We start from the raw sequence: 26,213 nt of genomic DNA on the forward strand, positions 1-26,213 counted from the left end.
CAGCCCGCGGCGCGCTGTGGGGCGGCCGCTGCCCGAGGAGCGCGGGGCGCCGCCGCGCCGCTTCCTCCGCCGCCGGCCATGGGGCGCGGGGCTCAGCCCGGCCCCTGAGCGCGACGCCTCGCCCCCCCGCTCCGGGCTGCCGCCGCCTCCCCGCCCGCCGCCACCTGCCTCTCAGAGCTCCGCTGCGCCGCTGCCGACCTGAGGCCCTGGGCATCGGCTTCTCTTCGCGCTGCAGCCCGACCGATATGGAGACGTCCGCGGGAAGCCGCCGGGAGTGATCCCCGCTTTCTCACCGACCCATTTGGCCGTCCCCTCGGCGCCCGCGCTCGCTCCGATGGAGCTGGAGGAGACGCCGCTCGCCACCCCAAAGACCATGCTTCTTATGCTGAGGAAAGTTCGCAAGAGGCGGGAGATGCTGCTGCAGCAGCTGGGCTTCATCTGCGCCATCCTGTTCTTCGCCTGGTGCATGTCCAGCCTGCTCTCCAGAGCGGGTGAGTGGCAGTGGCGGCGGGACCGGCGGACCCCAGCAGGGCCGGGCGGGTGGCTGGGGCGGCCCCGGGGACTGCAGCTGCCCCGGGGCGGCCGGGCTTTGGCGGGGTCAGGTGGCGGTGGCTGTTCCCGTTTGGAGACTCCCAGTGGAAATGCCCCGGCGTGCGGGCGAGGCGGGGGAGCAGCGCGGGTTCCTCGGGAGAAAGCCCAGCTCCGGGCGGATGCGTGGCCGCAGCCGCGGGGAGAGGGGGAAGCTGCGCCGCTGGCGCCTGCCCGTCCACGGCTCCCCGGCCCCGAGCCCGCCGCGCCTCTCGGGTCGGGAACCGAAAAGGCACCACGGGGCAGCTCTGTGCCTGGGAACGGCCCTGAAGGAGTTTCCCCCCTGCTGTTGCATCAGAGTGGAGTTGTCTCCTGCCGCCTGTGGTCCCCTCTGCAACTTCGGGCTACCTTCCGTTTTGTCCTTAGGTTGTAAACCTCCATCAGCTATAGCTGCTCCTTTTATCTCAACCTCACACTCACCCCCAACACCTCTCCTCCCGTTACCATATAGATTTGACAGAAAATTCTGCATTTTAGTCTGGGAACAGTGCTAATCTTACGTTTTGCAGAGAGAGTATTATACAGTCTTTTGCATCCTTTGTGCAACTGCTGTATTGGGAAACTGATGCATTTGTAATTAACCATATCATTCCCACTTGTTTTTCTGCCTGCTGGCACAGTTTGGGCTGTAAGTGTGCAGTTTCAGGTCCTCATCAAATACAAAGTCTAAGGTTGCTGGGACAGCACTTGGGTCTCTAGGTAGGGCTGCCAGCAGTCCTTGAAGATTTAAGAACAAAATCAACTAAGCCTATCACTAAGCATCTCCGTTTAATATAAGAAACTCAGATTTCAGCACAATTAGGATGGGTCATCTGCTTAAATTATAGCTGAAGTTCAAGTGTGTGCTTTAAGGAAGAAAAATCTGCTGGAACTTGTCATAGTTTGTAATGCTCTTGTGCTCAAATTATTGCCTGGCTTGTTTGAGCTGCATCTATGATGGCAACAAGCCATCCATATAAGAATTCGGTGTCTTAGACCATATTACCATATTGCTCATCTTAAAACTTTCAACTTGAAAACAAGTAATGGGGTTATGAATATGTTTGCACAACTTGAGGGTTTTTTTGGTGCAGTTGTTGTGTTCTAGAACTTTTTTATGTTTTCATGAAAAATGTCATGACTAATGAAAGGTTTTAATCTCCTGGGTTATCAACTAAATCCCTCATAACCTAATTTTTGATGGTATGCTGCATCAGGTAGGGTTTTTTTTTAGCTGGCTAATTTGCAGTACATATTATCCATAAACACCGACCATCTGTTGTCTATGTTTCTTATAATTGTGGCTCAGAATATTTTACTCTTGATAAACTAACTTCCAAACAAGATTTCTTTTTCCAAGAGTCACTAAGAAAACACAAGCATTACATGATGACTGTATAAACTAAAATTGGCCAAGGAAGAATTTTTGTTGTTATTATATTAATTTGAAATAAATAAGATTGAGGTGGAAGTGATTTAATTAAGAGGCTCTATTCTTTCTTTGATTATTATAATTGCATATGGTACATGATATCACAAGTGCACCTGTACTCTCTTTAACAGGTTTCATTGAGAATGCTTCTGGAATATGAGTTTTGGCAAAAGCTCCATTGACTGCTAAAAAAGTTCAGGTTTTTTAAGACTTAGGAGGATTCACTGTGATTTCCATTTTCTTTGACAAGTTATGAATGGTTTGATATTATTAAGCATACCCAAGACTGAAAAGTTCAGAATAAACTGAAATGTAACTGGAACATATCCATATGCATTTTTATTTTTTCGTGAAAGCAGTAATGTAGTATGTGCAAGTACAGATGACTAAATGGAAGTGTGATTTTTGCTCATGTCAGCATAACTGGGCTGGTTTCATCTATAGGAACTGCTAAGTGTTGACTTTCACAGGTACAGGCTTCAGCATTTGCTTGCTGCAGAATATTTTTCTGCTGTGGGTAACAGCCTAGTGTTCTGATAGTTCTGATAGCCAGGACATGCCAAGAGCTTGGATGTGGTGCCTGGTTGCACCCTTTGGAGCTAGGGGCACCTAGCACACGTCTGTTTTCACGTGCTCTGGTCACACCTTGGATTTTGCCCCATTTGCATTCTGATGGTCTGTCCATGCTCCTTGATAGTGGGCACATGTAGTCCAGTAGGGATGATGCAGGAAAAAATTTGTGCTAGTGGGCATAACATCTTTTTATTTAATATAGGCCAAGAATCAGCTATTCCAGACAGAAGCATTGTATCAGGAATGTGGAGGAATAGAAGGTTGATGGCATCGCCTAATGGGACACACGAAGAGAACTGTACAGAGCCAGGTAAGATGGGAAAACTTTGCAATGTCCTGTAAGCTCTTGAGATCTATTGAGTAGTTTTGTCATGACCAACCAAGCTGCAGTGATGTGTAACCACCAGCGTTAAACTCAAAAAACCCCAACAAACCAGGACTGTTCTGTGTAGAAATAAGGTTTATTGTGCTACATAATGACATGATTTTATGTATCAAAGGTAATGTTTAGTTAGAGGAGTGTTTTGGGATCGTTGTGAGACTAGTGCTGACAATTTGATTTCTGTAGTTTTGTTCCTTTGGTAATTATTCATTTCTGTCCAGCTGATGCTGTGTATATTGCACAAGTCATGAGAACTGTGCTCCTCTTAAAACTGTGGGTAGCTAAACATGCAGTGTTTTAGATGGCATCTGAGCGCAGTGATTTATGTTCATTACCATTACACAGTTAATCATGTTTTGCTAGTTTAATGATAAACTATGTATTCAGAGTAGGAATTTATGTTGTGTGGAAGGGGATGATAAGTGATATGGAAACCCTGGAATCCATTTTACTTCAGGATATCTATCTTGGCCAGGCAAAAAAAAATTGATTGAGGGCAGGAATAGATGATGCATTTTAGTATCAGTGTTAGTCCACAATGCTTTCATCTTCCCATCTGTCTTTCCAATGTGTATTTCCTTTCTCTCTTTCCTGCCTCTCTGCGGTTTATGGTGTGTGGGAGATGAGACATTTTGCCAATGGCACTAGCCAAGTTAATTTAAAGTTCAGATTTTTTTTTTTTTAATGTGACTCTTTGATAGCAATGGAGTCTGTGCCTTCTTGCCAGCAGTGTCAAATGAGTTCTAGGATACCATCAGCCCCAGGTACTAGGAGAGTTTGGAGCAGTATTCCTGCCCTCACTTACACGTTTGTTGTAATACTGAGGTGCCTGTTGTATAGATTGAGGATCACTACTGTGCTTATACACTCCTAAAAGAGGGGTGGAAGAACATTGCTCAAAGTATGTGGGTCCAAAAGTTTTAACTGTATCTTCTTGATGTCCAAGAGCTTCCCTGTGCTTTTGTTACAAACTTCATGGGTCAGTTTGCTGTTGTCTGCATCTGTAACCTTATGATGCTCTTGATTTGTATGGCAAAGTTGTTCACAAACAAACACAGAAAGGACCTTTTGGAAACACGTAATGATTCTTGATGAGTAGTCAGAAAATACTATTCTTTCCCACTTCTCTTTCATTTTCCTCCATGTGTGTGGATGCATCAATGTGATCATGTATGTTTGCACATACTTGGCAGCATACTTGGAGTCCAGGCAATGGAGGCCACAAAATTGTAGAAGCTAGATCAGAAGGATACCTGTCAAAGTTCTGATGGGGACTTCCATTTAGCATGACTGAGAACTTTTTCGCGATGATATGATAAAACTACCAAGGCAAAAACATGCATGCAAATTGGAATTCCAGGAGCAATGCTGACTTCTTCACATGTTTAAAACAAATAGTTCGGCTTCCTCCATTCTTCTAAAATTGTAAGATTAAAGAACAATTGGAATAGATAAATACAGCTGGGTCATTTTGATGTGCTTTCTGAAATTCAGGTCTCTGAGGTGCACTTTTCTCTGTAACCACAAGAGATGGACACAAGGGAGGCCCAAATGTGCCTCAGGATGCTGAAGTTCTAAGAAAAATATCACAAGACTTGCATTAAATTAATAATTTCCAGTCACAGTGATGGTGGTAGCCTTTCTTTTAAAAAGTGTTTCTTCAGTTAGAACACAGATTTCCAGATCAAATCTGTCACAGGATTGCAATTGTAGCATTTTTAATCACTTCCTGTTATTCTGCAGTTATGTGCTGCTTATCACTGTGTATCTTCTGCAGCTGAAGGGGGAATTGAGATGCTGCAAGAGTGACTAGATGTAAGCTGCAAATAAGGGAACATCTGAAAATAGCTGAAAGTGATGTTTGTTGGGCAGGAGTGGGTCCATAAGAACCCATTGTTGTTGTTGCTCAGTAACAACTTCTGTAGATTTGGGGTAGGGTTTTTTGTTGGCTTTGTTTTTTGTTCTTTTGTTTTGTTAGTGCATGAGATGCTGACTTGCTTTTTTTTTTTCTTTTTATTTTTTTTTCATTCTTGTCTAGTAGCCAGGGATTGAGATTTATCATGTAACGAGAAGGTAGCAATGACTGAACACTCATCAAAAAGGAGCAAGTAGCATAGCTCATCTTTGTGGGAATGTAGCTTCCCATGAATATACACATCCCATGATGTGTAATCACATGACTACAGAGACAGAAGTCCCAGGAAAGGTCAAGAGACTTAATGGAGATTGCATAGAAAATCGTTGAGAGTGTGGATTTTCAGTTGGAATATGAATACATGGTTCCCTGTAGGCTCCTTTATGAGATGTAGTTATTCTTACCTGTGTCATTTCTGTGTCTGCTCTAAGCATGAGGGGCCGTACAAATGCATGGCTGTATGTATGGTATATAGCAGTTTTCTTTTGTTATGTGGATGTTTTTATATGTTTTTAGGATACAAGGATTTCATAGTACCTTGAGAAATACCGGTTCTTGCTGAGAGCCTGTTAATCCCTTGTGTCATTGCTGTGCCATTGATGTGCTCCCTTTTCTTTAGCTTTCCACACAAGTCTGCAGCTTTACCTCCCTTTTTCCAAAGGCTTTCAATGAAGTTAATATATTTACCACTTCACACAATTTTCTTATTTACATGTAAGTAAATAAAATAAAAATCCTTATTGTTAGAAATGGCAGCTATAGAAGTTTATAAGACCATGAGATCCCTGCACTTCATGACAGTGGCAAGAAAGGCTCAGCCTTTGTAATATATCTTGGGATAAAAACTCCGTAAACTTCTAGAAGTAATGTTAGAAGCTTGTGGGAGTTGCTATCTTCCAGAAACTCACATAATCTACACTGTTTGAGATTAGTCTCATTTGCTGGAGTAGATAATTTTGTATTGTGTTTTTCTGGAAACATTGATAATGTTTCTGGGGCCATTGTAGCAGAAGAGAAAAAATGCTGAAGTCTTGGCAATGCTGTTTTTAACAAGAACCAGAGGACCCTGAAAAATGAAAAGAAAATATATGTATGTGTGCGTATATAACTAGAGGAGATTAAAGATTCCATTAAAGATCCTTCCTGGCTTTAAACTTCCCCATTGTTGAAAGCTCCTCTGCCATGATAAGATATCGGTCTTTATGTTGTCCTGGAGGCTAAAGGGCTTGTAGATTGTATGTAGAAGGCTCTCGACTTCAGAAATTTCATGAGAGCCTGAGATTTTTGAATTATGAATCTTATGTTTATTTGGTGTTGACTAACTCTCTGGATGGCTGCTGTGGGTATTCCTCTTGGAAGGAAACCAAACTACCTTTTCTTTATGGGTCTGGGTTGATTTCTGTGGGAGGAGGAGTTGACCTGACCGTCACTTAAAGCAGAGAGATCAGAAAGGAGGAGTAGTTCTCTCTAGCATCTTAACATATCTCATTAGTTTGCAACCAATTTTTTTGCCTTATCCAAGCTCTCACTTCCATCTGCCATCAGCTCGCTAGCTTGCGGTGCCATCTGCCCAGCAAGTCTGATTTGTAGCTTCTCTGCTCCAATGGCTTGCCTCTTGTTTCAAAATGTTCCTATGTCTCCATGTCCTCCAGAACTCCAAGTAATGTTTCCAGGGCACTTACAAGGTGGGGTGACTGGGTGTCATGATGTTTCTTACCATGTCACTCCACTGGGGCATGTTAGGCTATTAAACAACTGATCCAGACTCTGCTGTTGCGAATATTTTCAGGTAATCCCTGTATACAGACAGAAAATATTTTTTTTTTCTGTGAATCAGAAATGTATGGGAATTTATTTCCATTGTCTTCTGACATTACTCAGTGAGCGGCCTTGAAGCAGAAAGGCAGGGGGATTTTCTTGCCCATAGTTTGTCAACCATGGACAGTTCATGAGCTACACTGTTTTTAAATAGTTGGTGATTTGGTTCAAGCATGTTCCTCCCATTGTTATTAGTGGCTAAAGATTAGTTGTGGACTGGGGGGAAAGATGGTTAGCATTTCTTCCTGAGCCGTGCTGCATTTTTAGTTTACAATTAAAAGGCACATTGTAGCAATGCTTTCTGTTCTTGCAGTGAGAGTAAAAGAATCAGTCCTCTACAGTAAAGTGTATTTTCCAGTAGCATGTGTGCAACTGAGTTCTGAGTCAGGATCAAAGTCATTAAGTCTGTGTATATTTTACACTGTTAGTTATAACCTTGGGGACTCATGTAAGATGTGATGCATTGTAGAGGAACTATAGAAGTCTTAGACAGTTTTGTTAGTGTACCATAGACAGAACAAGAGCCTGTTATTTTTTGCTGCAAAAATTGATGATGACTAGAGAAGACAGGACTGACTCTTCCAAGCAATTTTCCAAAGGTGCCGAAAAAGTTATTTCTTACACACTTGTAGTAAAGACCTTATAGGAACTATTGATTTCCATTGGTTTTGTTTAACAAACACAGTGCTTATTTAAATGCGTAAGTCTTAACATGATGGATTGATGTATCCTTTTTTTCCTTAGTTCTTATAGAAACCTTAATATAGAAGATCATAAACTTAGAGTAATAAATGCTGGTGGAATATGTAATTTTGTGCTGATGTAAATTTTCTTTAAACAATGTGATAGTATGTATTTCTTTTAAACAATGCGCTCACGATCTTTCCTAGATCAAACTTCCATTTCGTAGCAGGGATAAATGCCTTAGACCTCCACTTTGAAGGATGTGGTATTAATAATTTCACTGTAAACCTTTGTTTCATGAACAGCCTAAAAATTAGTAAGCTCTGCATGACCTGCATGTGCTCTTACTGTGCATTCATACAATACCTAGCACAGAAAGACCATGGTCTCATTGAGATAATACAGGCAATTACTGTATTCTGTTATTTGCAAATATTCCCCACTTGCATATTAGTCAGACTTGTTCTCTGCCTTGATGCATAGAATATGTGAAACTATTGCAGTATGATAGATTTATCGATAGTGCATAAATGTGGATTTAAAATATTTTGTCACTCCAGTGTGTTATGCCCTGAAAGACCAGGAACGTTATCAGCCATAAACATTCTATTTTTGTATTGGTCTAAAAGGAAATGAAAATGAGGAAAGGCTTAAGAAAAAATTTCTTAGTTACTTTATGCATATGGTGTTCACATAACATATAGGTGCAGTGTCCTGTGAATGTGTATTTATTGATGTAGTTGAAACACTTACTTATCAGCTTGCACATAGCTTATTTTTGTAGCCTCTTGTCATATGGTGGTGGGGTTTTAATTGTTTTGGGCTTGCTTCGGGTTGTTCCCCCTCACCCTGTGACTCCAGACTCTCTCTTGACGCTGTAGATGCTGAGTGGTAAACTTTATTGATTGTGATCTCATTTGTATGGCTTCTGATGCTGGGGAAGATACATGTGTGACAATGTAAAACTACTTTTAGTGGGATAGTTGATGGCAAATGACAAACACTTTATTACAAGTTTTTCTTATGTGACTTCCAAGGTCTCCTAAATCAGAATTTACACCTATGCTGAGGTTGAACTTCTGACATTTTTGTATGGCCTATGAATGTGGGTATTAAATGGTTATACAGGTAGGTGAAGTTGAAGTTAGTTGGGAAAAATGGAGGGGTTTTTAGTTGTGTTGGGTTGTTTTGTTTTGTTTTGCTTGTTTGTGGTTTTTCTGTGAACCAGTGTAGGAAATGTGCTTTGACTGAACATAGAATTTGGAAAATAATCATCCTTCTTTTTGAGCTGTTCATTTTCTAGCAGCGTATTAATACTGGCATCCAAAATAGTAGAAAGAAATGAGACAAACATCTCTCTGTGCTTTGACTCAACCTGCCAGCGGCATCCCCTGGAGACCTGAGAACAGAAAACGAGCTCCAGGGTAATTTATCCATTTCACCAGGTCTAGGTGTCAAGTTTGCTGGAAGCAGTTTAACACACAGTAAATTAAGGTCTGACTAAAATGTCATGTAGAGATGTAGTAAACAAAGGCAAATTAAACAAATAGTATTTTCTTATGTTACTGTATATTCTTAAACCTAGTAAAAATATTACTTAATATAATCTTTATTTCATATGACTCAGATTTATTTACAGTTGGCTTGGGTCCAGTTGAAGCACGCTGTGGATAAGGACTTTTATAAACTAAGTCTTTGCTTTGAAACCAAGAAGCAGGCCTTAAACAAAAATTCAAATTTTTAAAATGTAGCCACTTCAGAACTAAATTTAATGTCTGTGGACGCAGGTTCATACTTGAAACATCCAGGCTGAATGCTCTGGAGTGCTACACTAAGATCTCAAGTTTCCTGTATTAGCCCAGCTTTAGTATTTAGATACCTGATTTGCCTGTATTTCAAACCACATTACCTGAGCATTCCTTAGATATTAATGTAGCAATAGTGCAACATCTCTTTTTCTGTAACTGCAGACAACTCAGCCAGAGACCAGCTGTGTAAATTATTGGCCTGAGGTGAAAGAGGAAATGAGCGATAGAATCAAGTCCAGACACCTCAGTTTCGATTTGGGCTCCTGGAAAAATGATGCTTGAACGACAGTTTGGGCTGGTATGACCTCCTGAAGTTCCATCCAACCTGATCTGTCCTGTGATATGGTATGGAAGTCAAATGAATTACATTTCACTCAGGATATATGTGAAATCCTGAATTTGGGATTTCAAAATCAAAGTTAACGAGACTTGGGCATGCAGCTCTCTGTGGTTTTGCTGACTGATTCACCTTTAGTGGGGGATAATGTGTGTGTATTTGGACACGTTCTTCTCTAGTATAACTGTGGAGATAGACTGTTTTGTGGATATGTGCCCCATTTTCCACTCAGAAAATGGTGATGTTGGTATAAAAGGTGTGTTTAAATGTACCCATCCTTGTCCATGTCTGATATCACTTCTGTGATGTTGCCTTGTACGTCAGCTGAGACTGAAAGCACTGGTGTCTCACCTTGTATCATGTGCAGTTGTTCCCGCACCTGATATTCGTAGGAAGTGGGTTGAAAAGGCCTTGTAAATCAGCCTGGGAGCATTAATCCATACTCCAGGGCTTGGCCTAGCACTGTCTTTATGAGATACTGGTTGCTTGACAGATGCTAAAACACTGGATTCATCTCTTCATCTCTGTGCTCTCAGTGTTTCATCAGTCTGTGGCTTGGACCACCAGTGTGGAGGATTCAGACAAAACTGTACAAGCACAGAACTGGGCTGCAGGGAAGTAGATTGTGAAACGCACCTGGAGATAGAAGATTGTCACCAGAAGCTGCAAGAGGAATGGAGAAATTTGAGGGTTGGAATTGTGGGGTAGAAAGGCTAAGATTATCCTGCCAGGCATTCTGGAGCTGGAGGATAGATGAAAGAGACATGTGAGTGAAGGGAGACTGAATTTGGATAGTGAACCATGGGAGAATCTTGGGAATAGCAAGGCAAAGAGGTAGGCCCTGGGAAGTAGTAAGCAGAAAAATTGATAAAAGAAAGTGAAAAGTCAAAATGTACGGAGAGGTTTGGTTTTGGTTGGGCAAGAAATCTAGAACTTCATTATGGTAAATTAGTTTTAAACTTTGTTCTGCCAATATTTCTGATAAAAACCCTTATAATTGTTTTTTTCTGAAGTTATAAATTTTATTATACATATTTAGTTCTGTATTCATTATGACAATGACATTTTACAGAATAGATGTGGTTACCCACCTAGCAGGCTGAAACCTGCTGACAATTCAACTGGCATCAGTCCTATTCTACCAGGAGGCAAGACTTTCAGGCAGTAAAGAGTGGTGGTTTTCTGTATTATTTGAAGTTGACAGACATTGAAGACATTTTAGTAGAAATTGTAATAGCCTTAGTAACCGAGTCAGATTAATTCCTGCTGGTACTCTACTGGTAAGTTGTAGTACAGCAGAGCAAACACTTCAGATGGAATGCAGGTTACCATGTGTATGTTGTCAGCCAATTGCTTCTTTTTTGCAACATGAGATTAATGGTTTTGTATTAATGACAGGTGCTGCATTAATGATACTGAGGGTGACATTATCTGCCCATAGTGAGTAACAGTGGTAAATGTGCCTTCCTGCAAGCAAGAAGATGATAATTTAGACTCTGCGTGTTCAGTTTCCATACATGCTTGTTGGAAGATTCTCAGAGATTGCCTAAACCTGATTGAATTATTTTTCCCCTGCATATGATACACTCTGTTGTTTAGTGGGTTGAGGGTAATATGATTGGATCTATTGCTATTCAAAGGTATTTAAACCTTTTAATAGCAAGATGTAAGATATTCACAGATGGTGGGAAACATTTAAACTTCTGGAATGGAATTTCTGAATGATATTTATGTTTAGAAGTTTAAATTGACTAAAATGTGGAAAACAGATTTATTACCCAGTCCCTCCATTTACTTTGAATCAGCTTGTGCTTTGAGTTTTGTGAGCTCCTAGACCAAAACCGACTCTTTGAGAGAAGCAGTTGTCCTTTAGAGCCTCAGGGAGCATATCTGTGCTCATCAATACATCATGACATCAAAACATCAATACAGCCATGACAGTTTATAGCAGCTGAGGCTCTGCCCTACAGATTTAGTGCTGGATGGTGGGATGCTGCTTCTGTTTTTCTGTGATGAGGATTTTCTTCTTTTACTTTTCATGCCTTTGCAAAGGTTGCATTCTGTACTTGATTATGTCATGCTTTTTTAAATCTCTCCATAGGATCTTTGACTGCTGTTGCCTAAAATTGTAAGGCTTTTTTTACCTTCTGAAGCCTTTTGCAAGCCCTCCTCTTCCCTGTTGCTGCTGTCCTTTGTCTGCTTCATTTACCTGCACTGACACTTTGAGATGTTTCCAGTGTCCATTTACCTTTTCTTGTTATTTTTATGCAGACCCTTCCAGAGCAGAAGATGAAAAAAACTATCTGGGATATTATCACTCTCTTCTTTCTTAAATCTCACATCATGAGCCATGAGTACCACGGTGCTCTCAGAAATTGGCCAGGCAGGATTGGCTAGACAGGGAAGAAGTCAAAGCTAGCATATTAATTAGTCCTGTTTCAGTGATATTTCACTAGTTGAGAGTGGGAGGTCCATATAGAGCTATAGTGTTGTCTGTCCTTGTTATGAGATGCAGTGGTAGTACCTAAGAGTGCCTAATGAAAATGGACAAGGAAAAGCAAAAGAGGACTGAAAAAACGGTAAGTGACTTACCCAAAGTCTACAGAGAAGGTCAGTCACTAGGCTCCATTCCCCCCCCACATAATCATAAATTGTAGCCATATTAAGTTCACTGAGCCTGGAGCTGTTGCTGCTGCCACCATCACCTCTCAGCCCTCCTTCCTGATCAGCTCCTGACTTGACTCTTTTACTGTGCTTCTTAAAATGAAAGATACAGCTTTTCACAGTAAGTAAAGTGTTAGCACTCCCCAGCTAGTTATAAGTGGTAGCTCAATGCTACACTACAGAGCACTTGCGATTTCTTCCTGTCTTCCACTTAGAGGGAGAGGAAGCCTTGGAATGTATAAATCTTTTTAGTTGTTCCCTAGAAGGGGGTGAGTACATTCCTGGCTGACCCATCTTTGGGCCAGCTGCACTCCACAGAGAATGGAGATGAAAAATTGTGACTAGGGAAGTTGCAGGTCTCTGCTGTGGTGATGTTTCTACCACTGGGGAATGCTTTTTGGGACTGCTTTTTGGGACTGCTGTGTGAGAGGCACTGTGTAAAACACCAGCATTGTTGACATACCAGGGATAAAATGAGGACCTCTTGCTGCTTGCAGGCTGAAAAAGGAAAGAAAATGTTCAGCAGTATTTTCTCATGTGTGAACAAACCTGTGCTTGTGCCTGACTCAAAGCTCTTTGAATTTTTTTTTTTTTTTTTTATTTCATGGAGGGTGAGGGGAGGGTGTATCTAGGCCGGTTGACTTTTGAGTGCAGAATATGTACTTCAGATTTGAAGTTAATCAGTTAATCAGTTGTGTTTTTCAATACTGTATGTGTTTACTCTAGTTATTTGGTTGTACAGGGTTGTTTAGTAATAGCACGTCATGAGGGAGGTCTTACTTGGAAAGACTATCTGGGATCATCTCCAGAACTGCTTTAATCTGTGGATATTTAGGGCAACTAAGTTTAGTAAGTACTACTTAGGTAATTAAAGGTTGGAGCTGGGCTGCTTTCTCTGCAAGACAGCAGACTGATAATGGGAAGTTAGTCAGCTTGGTTCAATGCTATCTTCTGAATAGCACTGAGCCTGGTCACCCAACTCAGTTGTATTTTTCTATTGTCTTAGGGGGGTTTAAAAGTCAATATTATGTTTCATGTAGTCTAGGAGGTAGCAAAATACCTCAAATTGCTTAGGTTGAATGGAGTACTTAGAGCGGGTTTTGAAACAGTCACGATACCCATTTTGCACTCTGAACTCTAATTTGCTTTAAAGAAAAGAATGCAGACTGGCTAAAGGATGATTAAGTCTCTGCTAAATAACTACTTGTGAATTTGTTTTTACTCAGTGTTTTACCAGTTGCTCCCTAGATATAGGTACAAAACCAATTTGCACATGTAAGAAAGATGTTATATTGAAAAAGGATAGTTGCCCGTATCATGCAACTTTTTCAGGGTCTTAAAAAGTACTATATAAGTTTCTTTGTAAGCTCAATGGCTTTTAAAATTGTTCATATTTGGTGGAGTGTATGAAATTATTTGCAAAATCTCTTGGCTTTATTGAACACTTCCAAAATTTGATGTTTTCTCCCCCATTCTACTTGTTGCTGGATTGAATACTACACAAATGTCACTAGCATTACTATTATTCTGGGATGAAATTGCAGATGGGGTGGGAATAATGATGTGTGTACTCTATGCTTCTTACAAATAAAATTGTAATCTTCACAACTAAAATTCTTTCCTTCCATTCAGTAACCAATTCCAAATATTTTGGTCCTACTGCATTGCTGACTCCAGGCTGGACTATGAATTAAGCAGTGCAGTTCAGCTCTGAGGAACCTCTGAGGATACTTTCTGACACGGGCTGAACTCTGTGGGTTAAATCAGTCCTCCAAAAGGTTTTCATCTGTGAGAGGATGCACATCTGGTAATTTGTGGAAGAGGTGAGAACCTCCTGTATCCAAAGTGTGAAGGGGAGAATGGCTGTGTTGGTCAATGTTGGCTGTGTGCCTGTGCTACGACTTGTGACATCTCACTGGGCTCAGGCTGTGATAGGGGGTGATACGTCCTGACTCTCGAGCGCTAACAGACATGACCCCAAACTGAGATCTTGAGCATTATTATAAGAAACCAGATTATTATCTGTTTTGTGTAGAAGACTAAGTTCAGTGACTAAGTACTTAGTGGAGAGAAGTTTTTTGTTCTTTTTGTTTGGACTTTTTTTACAACAAAATCTTGCATCTCCTTTTGTAAGTAACTGATATTTTGTAAGTCTGTTGTTTTAATGGCAATTTTATTATAGTAGCTGTAGAAATTTGTGTTTGGTAGTTCTGTGCATTGACATGAAACATACCCTCAATTCTAGCTGTGCTTGCAGCAGTGAATTTCTTTGGAACTTTACCCTATATTCCTTCAGTCCAGAAAAACCCTTTTTTTTTTATTCCCCAGGGAGCAAAAATATAATTCAACACTAGCAGGGAACCCTGATCTCTTTATTCCTTCTACAAATATTACGTATTTGGTTTGGGCTCTGAACATGGAAAGCATCTTTATAATAGTAAGCCTTGTTCTCCATAGAGAGTGGAGATGATCTTGGATTTCCCAGTGGTAGATTTGCAACTACTTCGGTGCCACAATATAAATTCTGATTTAGAATGAGTGTAAATATGATGTAGCTTGTCAATGAGGCACCTGTTTCTTGCCCTCAGATCATTCAGTTCATTGCTCTGATTGGTTTTTTTTTTTTTCCCTCTGCAAAAATACCTTTCCTCCTTTTCTGTCTGTAAAATTGATCTTTTATATGGGAAAAGCAAATGGTTTGCTTGTTTTAAAGTAATGTAATCAGATTAGGCATTTACAGGAGTAAAAATTCAAATTTACAGTCATTATATTCCCAAAGAATGCATTTATATTCTGCTAGTATGCGTACTTAAATATTAAGGAAACAGTAGTAATTTTTTTCTTCTTTATGCAAATAGTGTAACATACCCTTTGGTGTCTTGCTATTTTAGTTGCACAGTGACTTTATATACTTAATCTTGAAGAGGCATTTGGGTCGTACTATTTAACAGCTGTGGGTAAAAGCCTCTTGCAATTATGAGATTAACAAGAGTTACACTATGTTTTGATATTCCTGAAGACTGATGCATGAATATGTGTGTGCTTTGACTGGATGTGTGTTTGACTTTATATTCTCTCTCTTTCGGTTTTTTCCCCGCTATTTTTCCTTTAGAGAAAAATTCTGTTAGCTGAAAGATTTTCAAAGAATGTAAAAGGCTTAAATGCCATAGGTGTTCCTTCACATGCTTCTGTGAGTGCCAGACACCTTTACAGCTGCAAAGTAACAAAATCCAAGAATAGAAATTTGGAATTTGGCTTTACTGGCTGTTGAGCTGTATGGCCTATGTTTTATGAGAGGATAATTTGGATCATTTGATTTTCTTTAAAACAAACTTGGGAAAGTAGTAAGAGTTTTCTCCCTTTTGGGAAAATGTTCACTCTCCAATATATGAAGTTATAAACATGTAATTAAAGTTGTGAGAAAAATCATACTGTTGTAAGGTATTAATTGCTGGTAAGTTTATGCTAACTGTAAAATAGCTCTGGCTTTTTAGAACATCATGCATCACTGCATTTATTAGTTCTTAACTAAAATATTTAACTTTATGATGTTGAATAATTTTATGGAGAAAAATACCTGCTAATTCAGAGGCTTGAAAATAGTACCAGGTTGGCTTTCATAAATCAGCACAGCTCCTATTTCTTGATGTTGTGTAACAGCTGTTGATGTGATGCTGCAATTTAAACTTCAGAAAAAGCTGATTAGTGTAAACCTCCCACATAGTGTTGAGGACAGGCTGTAGGCACAGCTAAAGTGAAATGACCCATGCAAACATGGTCACATTTCAGTATTATGGGAATAGTCCACTCTTGCAAAGTTAATGTAAATGTGTGTATAGGTTTAGAGGTTTGTATTTATTTACTTTGTTTTGTATTTATTTACTTTAGGTGTTTTGATTATTTTTTTGTTCAGTTGGTATTTTCTTGATCTACTTTTTGAAAACAAAACCTGTGGAGTGGAGTGTTGCAGTTGAGGTACTGGCACACAGAGGGCAGTACTTGGAGGGACCATTTCTGCCTCAGGACCAAGCTGTTTAGAACTGGAAGTTTGTTACAACACTCCATACTACAGTGTGTTCATTTCAGTTTGCAGGGCAGATTTTTAAGTATACTCAAGGTGGATCTAATCCATCATTTCACTTGGCTCACTTGAGCCAATATTCAGATTTAGTACAGCATTTATGCAGAATTTTCACACTGATCATGTAATTGACCTGAAGTTGTTGATCTTGTTGTGAGCTGAGACCTTCCCAATGCCTTGAGTATCCATTGGAGGGGATCATTCATGTTTCAGCCTATGTTTGGACAAAATGGGGACATAGACTCAGGCAGGAATCAAAGGTTTTGGGTTTGTTGTTTTTTTTTTTTTCTTCAAAGGAGTATTTTGGTGGTGTACTCTTCCTAAGCCACTGTTCATATCAGTAGGACCCCTATGAACACAGCAAATGCAGCACTGGACTGCTTTATCTAGGAGCTTGCTATTATTACCTGCGCGTATTATCTGCGTGCAGGTTCTCTGATTTACGTGAGGGATGACATGCTCTTAAGAAGCACTGATACTCAAAATGGAGAATGGACATTTTATATGTCTTTCGTCTATTGTATTTTCGTGGTCTGTAAGTCTAGTGTGTGAGCTGACCATCTAATGACCTTTAAAAATGCAGCCTTTGGAGAGATGAAGAGGGATTTGTTAGTTGGCAGATTTGTGCTAGCAAGCTTCAGGTTATTTACGGAAGTCTGGAATTTCGTGCTCTTGGATTTAAAGAATACTATGTAATTCAGATCAAAGGCAAAGTATTAAAATCTTAATTCCACTGAGAGAAGTACCCTTTATTTTGGCATTCTCAGACATTATTCTCGATTCATGTTACTAATGCACCTTATAAAGAGAAAAAAGTTAATGTTTTCTCATAATTTTTTGTGAAATAATTTTTCTTTCACAATAGGACTACGTAGCAGTCTGTGAAGGTTATTTGTAATTTTAAACAGTGAAACTGTTCTGATATTAAATCAGACAAAATCATAGTTACTGTCAGGTGTTTGCATTTCTTCCACTAATTATATAGTGGAAACATTGACATGTTCAATGACATTGTCAAAGTACTGAAATATCCCTGTGTCATCAAAACTATTAGACAGTGTATAGGTAGGAGGAGGAAGGAAGGGAACCAAGGGAAAGGACATTTCAAAACTATTACAGTTGCTGTTCTAGAAGAGTGTTTAAATCTGTACAGATGGAAGATGCTAAATTGCATTTCTGTGGACTTTTACAACCAACTTAAAAATTCATGGGTTATACATCTGAAAAAGATCACAGTGAAACTAATTTGTCTGGTGGAAAGCAAAGTAACCGTTGCTTGAAGTGTTTCCCTCTAAAATGACGAAAACTGATCTCAGTGTGCTGTCTGGTGCACAGAAGTACCTTGAATCTTGGTAGATGATTTTGGGTGGTAAAGCAGAAACTGTAAATCTGTGTTTGAGGCTGTTTGTTGTCCTTGGCCTGTGGAAAAGTGCCAGATGATGGTAGAAAGTGTTCTATGTGGTCTGAAAGCACTGTGTCATCCTTAAAAGTTTAGTTTCTTTACCGATTTCTGTGCATCCAGAGCTATGGAACAGATACTGGCAGTGTAATAAAGCAAAATGTTCTTGTAGTGTGAGTTGTACCTCTGTCCATAGAAATTGTATCTCTGACAGTGAAATAATGGGGTATAATACTGAAAGCTAATTGATTCCATTATCATAAAAGTCAGTAAGGAAAATTCCCTTGAGCAGGAAAGAGGAATGTGGTGTAGAGTGGGATTTTAAGGAGCTCAGTACTTAGATATAGACAGATTCTCTGTGAAATCTTTAGAGTAAATGTGCTCAATTCTCTGGATCTCAATTGGAGTTGAATGTCTTTGGCAATCTCACTAAGTGCATGCTTAGGTACCTGGACATCTTGGCACTTCAGCAGTAGGGAAAAAGTTAAATAAAACTTTCTACTGTGTTTTAGAAGAACTGTATTTTCTTTCTGAAACGATGTAGGCCTCTAAACATGAATACTTGCAGTGCGTCCAGTAAAGTTGGTGAGGACTTCTGAACACAAAATGAGCTTTTGACAAGTGGATGAATAGCCCTCACTGCAGAATCTGTCACAGTAAACACAAGGAACAGATGAGTGACGGTAAAGCAGCAGAGAGCGTAAGTCTCTGACTGTAGGAGAAAACTCATGTTCAAAAGTTAGCAGTTCTTGTGGAGCAGGTTGGGAACTTTGGAGCTATTTTGCCTTGCTAGCAACACTTTCTTGTTCATTTTGGACAGGCTTACTAGCAAATGTGCAAGGATGCAAAACTGTTCTGCTGTATGAATCAACTTTAGGACTATAGTTGACATAGTTATAGTCTCTGTCTTTTGGTTTTTTGTAAGGAGAGGTTTTCTCCTTAAAATTTCCTTGGATTAGTGACCAGTGGGGTGTGACAGAACTAGTCTGGAAATGGAAGGATTTAAGTTTAACCTTTTCAATTAAAATGGCCATAGTGGCTTGTGCTGAATTCAGTCTTACTGAGGTGTGTAAGGAGTACTTTGAACACAGCTAATCGATCTCGCCTCTCTAGAGGCTTTGGCAGATTTCAGTGCTCTTTCACCTTGCTGCTGGAGTGTAGTTTTGCTCAGGTGGAATGTAGTTGTCTCTTTCCCCACATGAAGGTAGCTCTGCCCAGATGAAATTGCCTAGGGAACCTGCAAGATAAATAGGGAGGTGCTGTATTCGTGCTTCCTCCAGGGATAGGTAACTGCTAATGCAAACTTTATGGATGATTTATTTACTCAGATTCAGTATTAATCCTGGTTTAGTGCAAAATTTGGTAGTTCTCATCTAATCCTCTATGTTTCAAGCCTTACTTGTGCACTTTGACTAAAAATAGTTTTACGTCTCACAAATGTACAATGAAGTTTTGTGATTTAGACAGAAATGCTGTGCTACAGTAACGGAAGCTGCAGAACACTTGACACTAGGCAGTTATGTTATACTCAAGATACACTTAAATTGTTTCTCAAATCAGACATTGCATTTGAAATAACTCCTCCCTGAAGATACTTAATGACAAAATTACAGACCTTTCAAATGACATCTTATGCTAAAGTTATTTTAGCTGCAAATTTTAAATAATATTCACCTGTTCAGAAACAGTGATGACAGTGTTTTGGATTTTTTTTTTACCTATTTAATATTTGGCTCTTTAGACAGTAGTGAGCACTTACCCTTAAAAGTTTGGTTCCCTGTAGTGCATATTATATTGGTTGTTTATGGTAAGAGTGGCTTGCAAGTGGCATCAACCATTTGAAATTGAGACTGTTAGTCATGGAGACCATGTTTATCCTCAGTGGAGACAAGCATCCCAAATAGCTTGTACACTGATAGTCAGATGAATTTGATGTCTTACTTACCTGTTCTAAAACAAGCATCCTTTATGTGTTACGTTAGTGAAATTCAGTCTCCAGAGACACAGTTCTAAGTAAGTTTTGGTAATGGCCCAGCTAAGATGATGGAAAGAAATGTGACCAACTTCTTTCTTAATTTGCTGTTTCTTTGTAATTCCTTTAAGTTTTGCCTATGGCTTTTCATTTTGCTTTGACTTGTCTTATGTTTTTGTGAGTTGCTTTCTTCAAGACTTTTCTATGTTTTTAGAAGAATTTGCGTATATGTGACTTTGAATGATGTTTTGTTGTCTCATTTGTGTTGCTGCAGCAATCACTAGTTCGTCTCATAGAGCAAGTGACAAGAGATGTATCATATACCTGGACATTTCCTTTATTCATGTCTTACTGATTATATATAGTAGAGGGAGGAAGTTTAGAAAGTAAGAAGTAGGATATTGTGTGTACTGTCACCATTTGCATATAGAGAATGTGATTTAAAAATGGCAGCTGATGCTTTCTGCCAGGATTTGGATCTCTCATTGAGTACGAGAAATACTTTAGGACTCTTGTTCTCTCCCTGCTCTTCCAGGGTGGCAATTAATCTTCTAAGCATTGTTAGTATAGAGTGCTCCAAATCTACTCTTCTCACCAATCAGGCATTGCTGACTTCCTCCTCAGATGCTGCTTGTCACCAAATTTGTCATGCGGGTTCCTTTAGTCAGGCAGCCCAGCCACCCACTGGTGTTGCTTGCTGCCCCAGGCTGCAGCTCAGTGCTCTTCACTTCTGATTGAAACCTGCACTGAAAGATTCAGTTCTTCAGAAGGCCAAGTCTACAGAAGCTGAGACTGTTCCTTAGACACTGTACCATCCATCATCTTACTGGTTATCTTCTAACCAGTATACCTTTGAGTGGTGTTTTTAGCAATTTCTTGTTCTTCTGAGCATGCACACATGATCTATCAGTAGCAGCATTATATATCTTCTTCATACTATGTATTTTTGAGTTATGTATTTAAATAATTCCCAGTCATATTGTCATTGTACATTATCACTAGCTCCTGTGTGGAATGTCACTGATATGTGTGCACTGCCTGTTTCATTACTTACTGGTTTCACTTGCAAAGTATCTTTCAGCTGAGTAGGTAGTAATTAGATGTCATAATTTTTAGGCACACATAGTAATGCTTCTTCCATCCAAATAATGTAAACTGTAATAAACTTGGGGCACTTCCTGTAGTGTGGATCTCTTTTTAACTGGAGGAGCTGAACTGAGAGAGTCTATTTATGGGAAATCTAGGGAAATTGGTCTATCACAAGAAATTGATGTGGTGCCATTTGTACCTCTCTCCTGCTACGCTTACAGCTCCCTCCTCATGTTCACTTATTTATCTTATCCCTTTTGGGGGAACGTCCCTCACCTCCCAGATCCTTGTATCAATACTGGCATGCTTCTGTCTGTTCAGCAGTATTAATGTTCTGATTGAGTGACTAGAAAACAAATATTAATGTGGGTGGGGTTTTTTAATGTAAATAAGTGTATGCGTTTGTTGCACATAAAAGCTGGAATACTTTTTTCCATTTTTATAGTCTTTATAGTCCTACCATGTTCTCTGTTCTCCCCTCTGTGAAAAGCAAGTCCACCTCATATCAGTCAGATGGGTGCACTGTAGCAGAGGAAGTAGAAATTCATCTGACCAGCCAAACTAATAGAAAGGAAACATGCAGTACCTGAGTAGACACCCTCAAGAACAGTGCTTATAGCCATGTTCCTCTGCTGTAGCAGAGCATTTCTGTTATGTCCTCTTACTTTGGAACAGCAGCCAAGCCTGTTCTTTTCATTCAGTGGTCAGCATTATTTTTATGATTTTGGGCACTTGTGTATAAATGTATGTAAATAAAAAAATGCCTTGAAGCACTTGTTAAATACAGATTTCTTAGGGAAACAACTCAGTATTTTGAACTCTGAGAGACAAGATTGCAAGAGCAAGCCATGTTCCTTCACCCCTACAAATCGATGGGCCCTGACAGTATCTGCCTGAGGATGTTAGGAGAGCTGGCTGATGTTGTGAGGCCACTCTCCATAATCTTTGAGAAGTTGTGGAGATCAGGGGACATCCCACAAAACTGGAAGAAGGTGAAGATCACCCCCATCTACAAGGGCTTAAAAGAGGATCCAGGAAATTTTAGACATATCAATCTTACTTCAGTCCTTGGGAAAATTATGGAATGAATCCTCCTGGAGGCTGTCAAGTCAGATGAAGCACACAGTTGGGAAAGGACAGTATGGATTCACCAAGGGCAAATTGTGCTTGACAAACTCTATCATCTTCCTTGACAAAGCAGTAACCCTCTTGGCTGATGTGGGGCGGTGTCTTGAGGTGACTTCATGATGTGTATCCCCTATCGCTGCTCTATGCCCAGAAATTAATTCTGTGCCTTTCTGTGCCTTTAAACTGAGCCTGAGAGGGGGAAGAGGAAAAAACCGAGCAAAGTTTTCAAAGCAGTTGTTCAAGGACACAGGTACACACTCCTCTGCTGCTGCGGTAGCAAGAGTGGAGGAAGCACCCTGCTTGCCTTTTTCAGCCAGTTTTCGGCCCCTCTTCTCTGGAGGGAGATGGAGAGTTGAACTTTGTTTTCCTGGGACTTTGGTTTTCCCGTTCTTCTCTTCTGGACTGTTTCAACATCAGAACACATTGGGAGAATTTTCCACTGAGGCCCTGGAGGTGGTCCCACGACCTGGCTCCAAGGAGGAGGAGAGAGACTACAACTGTGGAAGGACTCTGAAATTTTCCCAGGTTTCTCTCCACAGCAAGAGGTTTTATTATTTAGCATTATTATACTTTTCCTGTGTGTTTGTTAAATAAATAGTTTTTATCTCTTACACTTTCCTCTGAGGAAAATTTCTTTTTCCCCAAACCTGGTGGGGGAGGGGTGGTTGTAACGTGCCTTCTGTCAGAGGATATTTTCCTCCAAATTTGTGCAAACTGGCACAGGTGGGCAGCGGGCATTGTCTACCTGGATTTCTCCAAGGCTTTCACTATGGTTTTCCACAGCCTCCTCCTAGAGAGGCTGGTATGTTGGGGTCTAGAGAGGTGCTCTGTGCAGGTGGGGAACTGGCTGGCAGGCATCACCAGGGTCGGGGTAAGCAGCTCCTTTTCAAACCAGCAGCCTGTCACAAGTGAGATCCCCCTGGGATTTTGGGCACAACACTTTAATATCTTCATAAGTGATCTGGAAGATGGGATCAAGTGCACCCTGGTGAAGATGGCTGATGATACCAAACAGTGGGGAAGTGGACACATCAGAAAGAAGAGCCACCCTGCAGGGTGACTTGGATTGGCTGGAAGAGTGGGCTAACAAGAACCTTAGGAAGCTCTACAAGGACTAGTGTTAGGTTTTTACACCCGGGAAAACATCATCCAGGAGTGCAGCACAGGTTGGGATCTAACCAACTGGGGAGCAACTCTGTGGAAACGGACCTGGGGATCTTGGTGGACAAGCTCTGTATGAGTGAACAGTGCACTTTGGTGGAAAAGTAAAGACAACAGGGTGCTGTTTTTCATCAACAGGGGCATCAGCAGCAGCAGATAAAGATGTCACTATCCCACTCTACTCAGTGATTGTCAGGTAACATGTGGAATACTCTGTTCAGTTTTGGTCTCAGCAATAAAAAAACAGCTGTGCACAGGCTGGAAAGGGTCCAGAAAAGGGTCATGAAGGTGATCCAGGGACTGGGAAGCTGGCCATATGAGCAAAGGCGGAGGGAACTGGGTTTGTTCAGCCTTGAGAAAGGAAGGCTTAGGGGACACCCTATCAACGTGTTACAGTATTTAAAGGGTGGCTGGAAAGATGGTGGAGACTCCCTTTTTACAAGGAAAAGATGTGGAAAAGATGAGGGTAATGAGTACCAGTTACCCTTGAGGAGATGCTGATTGGATGCAAGAGAAATATATTTCACACTGAGAGCGATAAGCCACTGGAATCTCTCCAGGGAAGTGGTGAATTCCCAAATATTGGACACTTAAGATTTGTCTGGACAGGATGGCTGGAACATCTTATCTAGACTGTGCTTTTGCCAAAAAAGGTCGGACCAGGTGATCCTTCAGGTTCACTTCCAGCCTGGTATTCTATGATTCTGTGTTCCTCTGGCATAACTGTCTAAAATCCCATAGGGCTGACTTGCCCAATTGGGAGATCCTGCTGTGTATGTCACATGCCTGCTGTCACCGACGTGTGTGTGTGTGGTGAGTGATCCAAGCAGGAGCAGAATATGGAGTTGCATTTTGTCTCGTGAACATTTTGTTAGTTTTGCAGTGTTTGAATCTGCTAGTGGGTAATAGATGTCATCCCAGGTGGATACAAATAAAGCCTGTATGGTATACTGCATCCTACTCTGTTTTTGTTTACTCTAGATTATTAAGGCAAAATTGCTCTTAAGTAAAGTATTTAGGAGGTGGGGTTTTTTTTCACAAATATGTATTTTCCTGTCTCCATGTTCTACTAAGCAAACAGCCATAGTAACCGTAAGTCAAACCAGCACAAGCTTCCAAGTGATGAATTATTATTAGTACATTTTTGCAACCTCATTAAATAATCTAAAAGAGCTTAATTATATAAATCTACATCTGTGGATGTTTTAAGGAATTATTTCAAAATCAGCTGCCAGCTTGATCTCATGCAATAGATAATTAAATTATGGCCCTAATTCAGGAGAGCATTTAAGCGTGTTGTTAACAGAGTCTGCTGAAAGTAGAAAATTTGAGTGCTCCTAACCAGAGGCCTTGGAGAAAAATTAGTTTGTATTTGAACTGATATTACTGTGGGAGGAGGGTGCTCTTTCACAAACCAATGAAAGGTGAAGCAATACTCTTGAAAAGAAAGATATTGTTTCCTCTATACAAGCAGTCTGTCTTGTGAATATTAGGCATTCTATGCATATATTGAATTATGATCAAGATTAGCATAGAGCAGTGCTTTTAATCTCAAGGAGTGAACATCATGTCACCACTTCATTTCTTCTGTTCTGAGTTTATAGCCGAAGCTGACGGTTTCTTCTTGAATGAACTATTGATCTCATTCCAGCTATCCCCAGGTCCCCTGGCCAAGTCCTTCTACAGATCATGTAGCTCTGCAGAACTGGCCAGCGGACAAAAAATCAAACATTTGGAGCTTGCAGAAAGCAAAGAAAAAAGTTGAAAGGGTATGTACCTTACCCTTTTTAGGGATCACCCCATCAGTAATTTTGTTTTTCTCAGTGATCTTTTTATTAAGCAAAAGTATTAAATAAATATTTTTCAGAAAATTGAGTCATCTGTGAACACATGCTAAAAGAGAAGAAATTGTGGAGTACATTTTGATCTAAACCCCACTGTAATTGTGAACCATTTTCCAAATGTCTCTTGAAACTACCTGCTGTACTGTAAGCAAGATAATGCCTGCTGCTCTTTACTACTACAGATTATTAGATGTGCTGTCTTAGAGTGTTAAGGCACCTAGATGAAGTTTTATTCTCAACATAATATTTTCCAGTTTAAAAAGGGGTATTTTGGTTCTGTTCATATTGTGCTTTCTGGTAATATCTGCAGCAGAAGTGCTGATAGTGAAAGAAAATGGAGTTCCCAATTACTGACATGCACATTAATTGCATACACATGCATGGATGTCACACATCCATTACACACTTACACCCCACACACATGACATATGACACAACTGAGTGAGAGAAGAAAATCCATCTAACCTCTTTAAAGAGGATACGGAGATCTATAGCAGAGCCTACTTTTATTTTTGTAGCATTTTTGTCTGTCTGGGTGAGTAAGGGGATTTATACAGCTTCCCATATGCCAGTACAGCCAATCTGTCAGAATCTGGCCTTAGGCACGAGTAGTGCACTAAGATGCTGCTCCTGGAGCAGTGCAGCTGGGTAGGAAGGGTCTGGAAGCAGGTGAAATCTTACAGCTCCTTTTGCAAGATGCTGGCTCTAGTGATAAAACTGACTTAAGAAGTCCTAACCTTTGACCTCTTGTTTATGACTTGTTACTCCCACTTACCTTTACCTTTGTTGTGCTGTAAGGAGCTCAGGTAAAGTTCTAGGTAAAGAACTTCCTTATTGGAAGGTATCTCAAGGTAGAGGTACATGCACAGCTTGGATGGTAGGAAGAAAAAAGCAGGAAAAAATGCTGTGACGGGACACATACAAGACAGGAACTTCCTCCTCCAGCTTTGCCACCACCTGAGACTTGGTGGGCTTTTTTAATTGCATGTGGATTTACATGAGTAGTGCAGCACCACCTAGGAAGGCTCATATACTCTCCAGCCCTGCACAGTTGGAGGGTGCAATACTGAAATGCCCACAGTGTGTCTTCAACAGTGTTCTGCTGATTCTGGGACTTCCAGAAATCGAAGGCTATATGTGATTCTTCCTCTATCAGGATAATACTTCCATCCCTGCCCCAGATAAACAGAGGACTGAGGGACACTTTCTGTTCTGAGGTGTGAGGAGACATTGAAAAAGACATTGGGAACAAGAGAATGACTTCAGTTTCCTGTAAGGAGAGTGGATACTGAGTGTGGATCTGACAAATACTGTATTCTGAAATCTGAGCATCCATGTCCAGACATGGCAGTCATGAGC

At 40.4% G+C, this 26,213-nt stretch overlaps 1 protein-coding gene across 1 annotated transcript in view; it reads left to right on the top strand.

The window, feature by feature from the left end:
- Positions 1-334: 334 nt before the first annotated feature.
- Positions 335-26,213, top strand: part of SLC24A4 (solute carrier family 24 member 4) — a gene marked incomplete at both ends in the record, with an annotated part of 83,520 nt that continues 57,641 nt past the window's right edge. Inside the window, 2 exons of the mRNA XM_082284538.1 lie at positions 335-491; positions 2,775-2,882. Coding sequence (XP_082140664.1) covers positions 335-491; positions 2,775-2,882 — 265 coding nt within the window. The remainder of the gene's footprint in view (positions 492-2,774; positions 2,883-26,213) is intronic.

The sequence above is a fragment of the Coloeus monedula genome (genome assembly GCF_965178545.1).
Source record: "Coloeus monedula genome assembly, chromosome: 6".
NCBI classification, from domain to species: domain Eukaryota; kingdom Metazoa; phylum Chordata; class Aves; order Passeriformes; family Corvidae; genus Coloeus; species Coloeus monedula.